General features: G+C 38.0%; 2 protein-coding genes across 2 annotated transcripts; one reads left to right on the top strand and one right to left on the bottom strand.

Annotated features, from left to right (window-relative positions):
- Positions 1 to 140: 140 nt before the first annotated feature.
- abraxas2 (abraxas 2, BRISC complex subunit) lies at positions 141 to 6,488 on the bottom strand. The gene is made up of 9 exons (XM_020921091.2): positions 6,362 to 6,488; positions 5,165 to 5,255; positions 5,051 to 5,087; positions 4,764 to 4,830; positions 4,497 to 4,687; positions 4,273 to 4,395; positions 3,854 to 3,938; positions 3,653 to 3,770; positions 141 to 3,128 (listed from the first exon to the last, which is right to left on the bottom strand). The coding sequence occupies exons 1-9, from the start codon at positions 6,431 to 6,433 to the stop codon at positions 2,584 to 2,586; spliced, it is 1,329 nt and encodes a 442-aa protein (XP_020776750.2). The 5' UTR covers positions 6,434 to 6,488; the 3' UTR covers positions 141 to 2,583.
- eef1akmt2 (EEF1A lysine methyltransferase 2) lies at positions 6,420 to 10,011 on the top strand. Its single transcript, XM_020921092.2, has 6 exons — positions 6,420 to 6,658; positions 6,939 to 7,004; positions 7,129 to 7,243; positions 7,323 to 7,430; positions 8,414 to 8,630; positions 9,862 to 10,011. Exons 1-6 carry the CDS (start codon positions 6,420 to 6,422, stop codon positions 9,957 to 9,959), a joined length of 843 nt encoding a protein of 280 aa, XP_020776751.1. The 3' UTR covers positions 9,960 to 10,011.
- The last annotated feature ends 409 nt before the right edge of the window (positions 10,012 to 10,420 follow it).

Raw genomic sequence — 10,420 nt, 5'->3', positions numbered from 1 at the left:
GCATAAATTGCAACTGTTTTGCTAAATGCTATTCGGCGCAGAGTAGAAAATAAAAGTACTGCGCATGGCATTTCTGAACATCTGAGGACATACAGTAGGCTATGAGGACATTTTATAGTGTAAAATAAAGACACATAAAGTGCATTGAATGAATCTCTTATTTATTATCCAACCATATTCTGCGCTTTTCTTTATCCATTTTTTAAGCGCACAGATCCAGAAGAAACCATAAGATGCAGCTGGACTTTGTGCTTTATGGAGAAATTTATGTGCCTAATGAGGGCATCAGGAAAAACTGTCCCTTATACAGTAAGAGTACAGGTGCGTGTAATATTCAGGTGGTCTTTCTCATCATCATGGAGTTTGCAGAGTAATAACAGGAAGAACTAGTCAGAGGTCAGAGAAGCATTACCCTTTTGAAAAGGTATTGAGGAAAATATACAACCCTCCACCATAAACGATTTAGGCTATGGGACAATCAGATGTTGAAAGCTACCCACAACCCCTGTACAATCATAATAAATTGTTAGTTTTATTGCAAACAAAATAATGTGATTGTGTTCATTGCGTTCCTTTTTTTTTTTTTTTTTTTTTTACATTTGAATGACTTTTCTAATTTTAAATATTGGCAACACATTAAGGCTACTCATCAAAAAAGTAAATAAATACAAACAGAAAATGTTCAAATTTAGCTGTCCAAATCTTTCAATAGAATCTTTTTCCAGCATTATTTTAAAATACTACTTGATGTGTTTGGCATTTTTTTCTCTTGGTATGAGTCCAGTTTATTAAATTAAATTAAAGCCATAGAATTACAATTTGCACTGTCAGATACAGGTCTTTTTTTGAAGAGAGAAGTAATGTAACATGGTTACATCTAGACCTTGTGTATATACTATATTATGTGTCCTACATGTTCAGTAAGTATTAGCACCCTTATCAATAAAAGGGGAACAATGATGTAAAAATCAGCTCATTTTACTGTTAACAAAAATAAACACACAACAGTTTTATGTGATAAGAAAATTGTTAAAATGAAATGTGTAACAGCTATTGGCAGCCATTTGAATTCCCTTAATGATTTATTATTTTTAGTGAACATGGGTGCCAAGCAATGGAAAATATTTTAATCAGGTCTTCAGAAATTTTAAGTACTTGATGTATTGTCAATCAGCCTAAAAAAGGATTTGTCAGGGGGATTGTTCCAGTGGCCTACAAATCAGAGAGAGAGAGAGAGAAAAAAACACTGCTGGAGAATTGCTGAAGTACAAACTTGTCCACATTATCATAGGGTACCAAGAGTTGTAGCAGGTACTGTAGATTAATATGAGAGTACCCCAAAGCAAATAGTGTGTTGTGTGCAGGCAGACACTATCCTGAGTAAAAGGCACAGTACACTGAAGCAAAGTTCAGATACATGAGGTCTGCTGTCAGCTACACCAAGTCAGGGGAAAGATCACTGTTCCCACAGCAACAACGCCCATACACTGCAGGGCCATCAACAATTATGACTTTTAATAGAATGTCAGTATAAGACTAGAGAGCGTTATATGTTCAGGGTCAGTAGTTAAAGAGACAACCAGAAAAAAAGATAGAGTAGCAGCCAGTTTTTATAAGAAGAATGATAGACAGATGCAGTGGTAGCTCTCTGTGTTGCAGCAGCAAAAGGGGAACTTGAAGCATCTGGTTAGTAAAGCTACAGTACATTGTGTTTGCCCTGTGAACCTTGTACGACACACAAACAGAAGACAAAGAGGACTACTTCAGTGGCACATGACAGCATTGGTATAGCATTAGAATGAATTTTAACGATGTTGTTAAGTGCAGCAAGGCGCATACAAGTTCAGTGTTATCCAAAAAGAACACAACATTGACATTCTCGTCAATCATATTTGATTAACTATTAATCTGACAAAATATAAGTATATATATTTATAAAGCACCCATTACGGAAATGGCAGAGTTAATTTTTGTCTTTCTATCAATCATTTTACATGAGTGATGTTTACTTAATTAAGAGCAACATAAAATCAAAATGAAAGAAATGCCTAGTAATAAATCATTAAAGAAATGATTCATAAATTAATCAAAGAAATTAAAAGTTAACCCTTTGTCTACTTCATTAATACAATTGTCACAAGGCTGCAAAATACTTTCACTTTGCTGTTAACTTAAATGGTCTGTTACAAAAAAAAGGCAAAAAAGTGCAAGAGCTGTGGTTGGGATGGGTACTTTGATAAGCAAACATGAAAATAAAATGAATCATAATCATGGGAAAGACAGACGAAGGACCTGTCTTATTACAAACAAGCTAGTTGTCGCCTCCGTGTAAATACCCTGACCACCACCATTCCAAAACAAAACAAAACAAAAAAAACATTAAACACCAGCAAGTTATACCTGTTGATTTCCCCTTAAAATGGAGACTAAGACAAGAGAGAACACACAGCATATGACCACCTGCGCATGCCGTTCACAGTCAGGCCTGGCACTTATGTCCTCTTCAGTCTCTGATCGCTCAGTGGAGCCAGTCTCAAGGTGCAGCGCGTGTCTGGAATTGTCCCTCACACCTCAGTCACGCTCCTATGTGGCCTGGGACCCACGAGCATCGCCGTCAGGGCTCAGAGCTGCCGGTCGCCCATGAGCCATCTGTAGAGAGGCTTCACTCACTAAGTTCTCATATTCACTACTGTCCTCATCCTCCTCATCTTCATCATCATCCTCGTCTTCATCGTCCTCCTGACCAGCAGCGTGTCTGTCTAACGAATCAGAGCTCGACCCATCTCCGTTACCCAGGTAGGGGGAGTTTGGGGTGGGAACAGGATTAGAACCAAGGCTAAGCCCTAAACCTAAGTCCATACCCAGTGGTCCAGGGGTGGGGTGTCCCGGAGATCCCACAGCCTGAGGTCGGGGCAGGAGAGCAGCACTGGTGGGAGAGGAGGAGGATGACAGCAGAGAGTCATCCTGGGACAGGAGGTCTGTGTAAGATGGGGGGTTTGGTGAAGTACTGGGCCTCTGTGGCGCTGAGGGACTGTGGAAGCCTATCCTGGACAGAAGGGCCACCTCAGGAGGATCTGCGTGGTCTTCTGGAGTGGAATGAGAGTCTGCATTCTGGCCTTCTCGCAATCCTGTGGGGAAAAAAAAAGTATAACATTTATCTCATTGTTTTGAAAGTAAAACATGTGAGGTGAGGAACTATTTTAAAAATATTTTTTCTTTTTTTAGTTAATCTATGACACATGTTGATAATTATCTCACATTACCAGCTGCGGCTTTATGCTTAATCATCCCAACAAAGTGTTTCTGGAACATGCTGACAGTCCTACCCATGCATAGAGGCAGCTGGTGGTAGCGAGCAGAGGATTTTAAAAATGTTTTCCAAAATGGCTATGCAACACTGTATCGTGGATCTAGGATTATACTTTCATGGTTTTAACCCTGTCAGAGAGCAGTGAGTGGAGATAGGTGGCATGTCAATTTTAACAGCAATGGCATCTCTCAAATGCAGGACAATTAACATTAAAAGACAACTTTGAGTGAGTTATTGTTAATGACAAGGGGAAACAATTGTAACATGGTTAACTAGCTCCTAAAAGCATTTTTGCATAAAATGTCTTCACTGTGTTTAAATGATGTCTTTAAAAAATCTTACTCCTCTCTTCTTCTGCAGTCTTCCGTTTCCTGAGAGCAATTTGTTGTTTGAGTTTGTTCACATCTTCTTGGATTTTTTCTTTGACTCGTTCACTCTGCTCTACCTCTGCACACACCGCCTGAGACATCAGCAAAACACAGGTTAAACAATTCATTAAAGCACTTACTTAACTGCATATTAAAAGTTTGTTAGTGTTTATACCTGCATTTTATCTTGCAGAGCACTGTACACTTGATAGATTGTTCGAATATCCTTCATCACACCATCTTTATCAAAGAATTCCGCTCTGGAATAATGGAGAGCACATTACTTATTAACAACTTCTCTGCAAACAAAATTGTGCCATGTTGTTTGTTGTACTAGTAAGTTTTTCACATTTTGTTTACATTCAGATAAGGCTTTGGAATACATAAACCTGTGACACAAGAGTTGCATAAAATAAACGATTGCACAAGCCTATTAAGCTTTAAGAGGGTCAAAGCCATCAAAGCTTTCAAAAACCAGAGCTTTGCCCAAACCACTTATTGCTGTACTGCTGAAGGAAAAACACTGGCTGTGTATGCTTTTAAGTTATATTCAGAATGTTGCTTCAGTAGACTCCATACTGGGATTGTGCTCACCCATGCTCTTTGATGACCTTGGTGTAGTTGACTGAGGTGTTGGGCACTGAGGACACTTTGTATTCCTGCTGGCTTGTGTTGCCAAGGTTTGGAAGAGAAAGGGTAATCCTCTGATTGTACCTACTGAAAAAAACAACAACACTATTACTACTCAGTGTAAACACTGGAAATGTATCTCACTCCAAAAAGTTTTCCAAATTTCCAATTTAAATGTAATGACTTACCTTCTGTTAGGCCTAAAGAGCACATACTCCAGTGCATGTGTAGAACTATTGGCTGTAGAGATGAAGCTAAAAAGAAGGAAGATCAAGTCAGGGACGCCAAGCAACTGGGTCAACTGTTTGTGAATGACTTGCTCCCGAAAGGACATCTGCTGCTGAGTGTTCCTCCGAAACCGATACCAGCCAATAACACTCTGCAAAGACAAATTACAAATAAATAATACAACATTTCAATGTTCACAGTAAAAAAAAAAAGCATAACTGTCTTACTTTTCGACGATCTTTGAGTATGTTATTAAGACTTTCTTCATTAACTTTTCCAGCATAGTCATAAAAGCTAAAAAATATGAAATACAAGGTAAATAAAAAAAAAAAATATATATATATATATATATATATATATATATTAGGTCCAGGATTGTCCGAAGTGAAGATCTGGGGCCACCTACTGTCCAAATGTGATTGTTTAGAAAAGGAAATATTACAATACTACAGAGTTGTTTGTGGTGTTTTGTCAAGTATGTAATTAAAAGGCAATAAATGTTGACATAACTTACCTAAACAATTGTGCACAAGGGTCATGATTATGGATTTCTAAGAAAAAAAGATAATCTTAGCTTCAAAAGATAAATAATGTGCAGCATGTACTCAAAGTTTAGTTCAGTCTTTACCAACTACTTGTATTATTTCTGCTGTGGCAATCTGGGCATCACTGATGCTGATAGTCTCTTCTTGCCTTACTTCACCTAGAAGGAAGCCCTCCTGTGGGAAATGTATAGGATTAGGACAGTTGTGACTGATAGATGACCACTTTACATTAAAATATAAGGAGGATATAAATCTCCGGATTTATAGAGTAATATTTCGTTTCAATGAGATGAAATGTCTTTATTAGGGTTAGCTGTGGGTTTATTTTTTGATGAGAGCGTTGTTTCTATAATTCTAAGTAATATGGAAAATACATTGTATTATACTGAAAATAAAATGCTCTACTTTTGTATCAGATCAAAAAAACAAATGACAAGAAGGTAAAGGTTAAAGAAATGGCCAGTGGCTGTGTCGTTCCGTCAAACTATGTGTGGAATGTAGGCAGACTTGTAAACAACCTACAGGCCACCTGCCTCGGCCCATCGGGACGATCCGCACGAGAGGGGACTGATACGGATAGGCCATTTAGGTTATTAACATAATATTCAATGTTCTCTTTGTTCAGAAGGTAACGCTCAAAGAGTGACTGTCATTTATTTTTTATTTTTTATTTATTTTTTTGTTGCAATCTATCTACATTCTGCAACAACTTTACACCAAGTTAGCTAACTAAGTTAGCTGACCATAAACTGGTGGAACGAGTGGTATAACGTTATACTATTACATGTAAACAACAGCGACCCATTAAAGTAGCACTTTTTTAACGCTAAGCACAGACTCTGAGCACCAGTCATAAAAAACAAAGCTATACGGAAGTGGGCTGACTCTAAAGCCCTGCTAGCAGGAACTAGCTCATTGACACTTCACTGGGTATAACCTGAAACCTAAAGTTTACAAATGACAGCTTTTATTCATAAAGCATGCTTCGGGTACTACATGCTTAAAATGAACGTGGCATAACACTGCGATATCCTCAATGAAGATTGGTAAGTAAGACAGCAAATTAGCTAATGACTATATCTGTGATGTTTCGACAGAATTTGATGTAACATAACCTTCCAGTAAATAGACGGAGCCTGGCTAGCTCAGCAACAGGATGATGACAGTGGAAAACAACACTAAACTAATGGCGTCCCAGCGCGATCATACACGCCGCAGACTGACACACACCAAAGCCCCAGTGCACAGGAGCATGCACACACACACACACTCATACTCACATGATCCGAGTTACTGTTGGCGCTGTGATAACACACAGAACTAAAAGTATAACCTGAAATGGATGCCGCCATGATGGAAACATCCCTATCAATCCCAACGCCCCCTGCGGTTGCAAGCACGCTATCGACGCTACTGAACCCAGGAATTGTGGGAATTGTAGTTAATCACTTGAAGTCTACTTCCATCATGGAGGACACTGCAGGGAATGCACATGGGAACTTAAATTCATCTGATACAGAGGACGACAGGTGTTTAGACGAAGAGTTACCACCTTCGACGCTTGGGACGAAAGAGTAGTAAGTGTATGAAGCTGAGATATTTAGTGGAATGGTTCAGTTGCTCACATAGACCCTAGACGGGCATGGGCATAGGCATGGTAGTTGCTAATGAGCAAACTTGATGGCAGTAAACTCAACGTTAAAAGCACCATATGATCAGATGATTTCATCTACACGCACATGCCTAGGCCATAATGTTTTACACGTTTATGTAATATGAAAGTTTGTTTACTGGTGAGCCAGGTGTAATCCTGTCACCATGAGTAGGCTACTTGATTATCATAATCTCTTTTTGCAGTTGGGACAGTGCGTATGAAAAGGAGCTTGAGGTTTTTAAAGACATTGGAGATGTTGGCGAAATATGGTAAGTAGTGCTATGGCCAGTATGCAACAATAAGCTACATCAGATATACTACAATTTTCACAGTAGAAGCAATTGTTTTAATCAAAAAATACAACTATAAAATAAGTATACACAAACTTTGCAGGTTTGGTGAAGAAAGTATGACCCGAGTGATTAAATGGATGAAAAAAGCAAAGATCCCACAAACCGCATCTATTCTCGACATCGGTACAGGAAATGGTGCGTTTCTAGTTGCACTGGTAAGAAAATAACTTAATTCAGCCAAATAAAGTGTAACAATTTTTTTATGAGTTTGTTCTCCTGTATTCTGCTTTACAGGCCGAACAGGGATTCAAAAATCTGATGGGGATCGATTATTCAGAAACATCAGTAGAATTAGCTCAAAATGTTCTTCTTGCTGAAGGCCAGATGGATGCAGCTGTCAAGGTATGTTGAAGCTGATTTGTTGAATCACATAAAACTAATCATTTTGTAATGATGATAATCTGTTTTTGTTAAACAACATAATACAGTCCCTGTTGTGTTGCTTTTGGCCTTGTACAGTGGACAAGAGGACAAATCTTAAAAGTTAAGAAATGCTAAAAACATAGGAGATGAGTTGAAAATTACAAGATATAACACATTTTATTATCGATATATTATTACTGATATTCAGGTGTGAAGTTCAGACTCACTGCTAACTTTAAGCCACTTGATGAGTGAGTATTCCTCCTTGTGTCTCATGTCACTGCAAGTACTGTACATGTTCTGTGCATGAACACTTTTGCCAGTGTAAGCTTTTTCAGCTGAGAGCGTGCCACTGGAGTCAATATTGACCTTTTCTGGTCTGAGGGGGTATACGATGGACGACAGAAGGGAAGTAGAAGGTTGGCATCTAGACCTGCGGATCACCAGAGTAATTTATGTTTCTGTGGACGCTAGTGTGTGTTAAGATGCAAAGAGACACTATTTGCACAGATGTATTTACATGACCTATGAATTTACAAGTATATATCTATGTATTGCAGAATAATAAAAAATTAGGATGCCCTAGCGATGACTTATTTAACAGTAATAAGTAATATTTTTCAATAGTAAATCCTCAAAATGTTGCCTAGAACAGGGAAACTGAAGCCCATGACTAGGTACACCAAGTGAAAGAATGACTTCATCATTAAAAGGCAAGAAAAATATGAGTACATTGGCTGGCAAATATGTGAACCTTTTGAAGCTTTTGATTGAGAGATAATCTTCCTATTCACCTGTGGCATAGACGGTCAACAACCTTTTCTACCATCTTGTCAACCAACCAGGGAGTGTATTTAATCTTGACTGATGCCTCTCTATATACTGTATATCTACAGTAGTATGGAGTGTGCTGTTTATTTTGTGTTTTTAACCCTTGTTTTCTCTGCTCTTGTTTGCTTCAGGAGGTGGATTTCTTAAACTGTCAAGGCCAGCTTGAGAGTTTCGATGTGTGCATTGACAAAGGGACATTTGACGCAATAAGCCTTAACCCAGACAAAGCAAAAGAGAGCAAAAGACTATATGTAGAATCTCTGAAAAGTGTTTTAAAGGATGAAGGATTCTTTGTTATAACCTCATGCAACTGGACCAAAGAGCAGCTACTGGAACGATTTAAAGAAGGTGAGAGAAAGCAGTTTACTGTGTTGTTATTAGGGATGGTATAGTATGGATTTACTTATTTTATTATATTTTTAATATTTTTTATTTATTCAAGTTTTCAAGTTTTGTGTAGTAAAACAAATACAACCAATACAAAACCTGGGGCACTGTTCTAGTGCTATAAGGGTGTGGAAGAATGGATCATGTCTCTTTTTGTTTACATTCCGACCATTTTGTCAGTGTTTAATGAAGAAATGTCCTTTGAGTCATAGAAAAAAAGTCATTCCACTGAATATATTTCTTTTATAATGTCTAATGAGCTTCTTGTTGATGCTTTTTTGATGCTAGTGTCAGAATTTTAAAAATGTATCTATCCAGTGATATGGATTTTTCAACAAATGTGATAGCTGACATTTATCTGGCTCCTTTGTCTGATAATCTGTACTTGTCGATATCAATATAAGATTTTTTACTATTCGTAGCGCATAGTAAAGTTCATATTCACATGTATTGATCTGGAATTTAAGATAATATAAAGAAATAATATAAAGAACTGAGACACTGTAGAAAAAATATCTAAATATCTAAAAAATACCATCCAATCGACCAAACCAAAACTAAATCAAATATGATGTCATGTAGAGGATTTGACATGCCTTCATACACTTAAGTCAGTATTTGAAAATATTTGCACACCGATTTGAAGTTCATTTCGGATTGCATGTGTTGAATATGTAAGGTTGGTATAAAAGACTAGCTGTCACTGGCTTTTTATGCAAGCCACATTTCCTAATAAGGACTTTTCAAATAACTTCCTGGCAATAATCTGTCACTCTTAGATTAGTTTGGATGCTTGCCATTCCTTGGAGACTGACTTTATGCCTCCGTGCTTCTTTAAAGTCAGCTTTACTGTGTGCTAGTAGTCAGACACAGACAGAATGACACAAATAAGACAGCTACCTGGCAGGTTGTTGAGCTGCAGGCGACAACAGTTCAGGCAGGGCTCCATAGCTCAGTGGGGTAAGTGCAGTCGCAGTCTCAAACCAGCAGGGGGCCGAGAGACACTGTCAGCCTGTCTATGCTGGGCCTCCGGACACACAGCAGATGGGGAATGGCTGGCCCTAGACTCCCTGCACTGTCTGAGCCTCTTGTGTGTCTACTCTGCACAATAGTCAGTGTTTGTATGCATGAATATTAAAAACTGTAACCATTTTTTTCATTTGTACATTTTGTTCTGTCTTTGCCCCCACAGGATTTGAGCTTCTAGAAGAGTTGCCCACACCCACTTTCAAGTTTGGAGGGCGGACCGGCAGCAGTGTGACAGCGCTCGTCTTCAGAAAAGTGCACTGATGTTAAATTCAGAATGTTTACTTTACTTTAAATATATCACGTTTTATATGCATGTTTCTGGAGTGTTCTTCATTTTATAGGTCACAATCTTGTATATGCAGAAATAATACATTTAGTACTATATTATATAGTCAATTTTTAAACATATAAAAACATTCTTATTTGATTTCCAACCACCAAGCATACAATTTTGCTTTTATGAATTAATCTGTAACTACTTCAAAACGCAACAAAAGTTTTCTCCTTGGGGATGAATAGAAGTAACTCTGATTCTGAAAGTCCTTGTGTCTACCTTCTAAAATGAACACAAAAGCACTTGCATCTTTCAAGGTAGCTAATTGCATCTGTTTTTCAAGTCATGTGAAAAATAGCCCTTGCCTAATTGATTCAATTGGGAGCCTGCAGAGCTTGGGGTCCCGAGTTCTTTGACATCATAAATAAATAGAAAGACGCTGTGGCAT

The sequence above is a fragment of the Boleophthalmus pectinirostris genome, unplaced genomic scaffold, assembly GCF_026225935.1.
Source record: "Boleophthalmus pectinirostris isolate CB_2022bp ecotype Guang Dong unplaced genomic scaffold, ASM2622593v1 HiC_scaffold_5, whole genome shotgun sequence".
Taxonomy (NCBI): Eukaryota; Metazoa; Chordata; class Actinopteri; order Gobiiformes; family Gobiidae; genus Boleophthalmus; species Boleophthalmus pectinirostris.
Note: the sequence above shows the minus strand (reverse complement) of the source record. Positions and strands in the feature narration are given on the sequence as shown.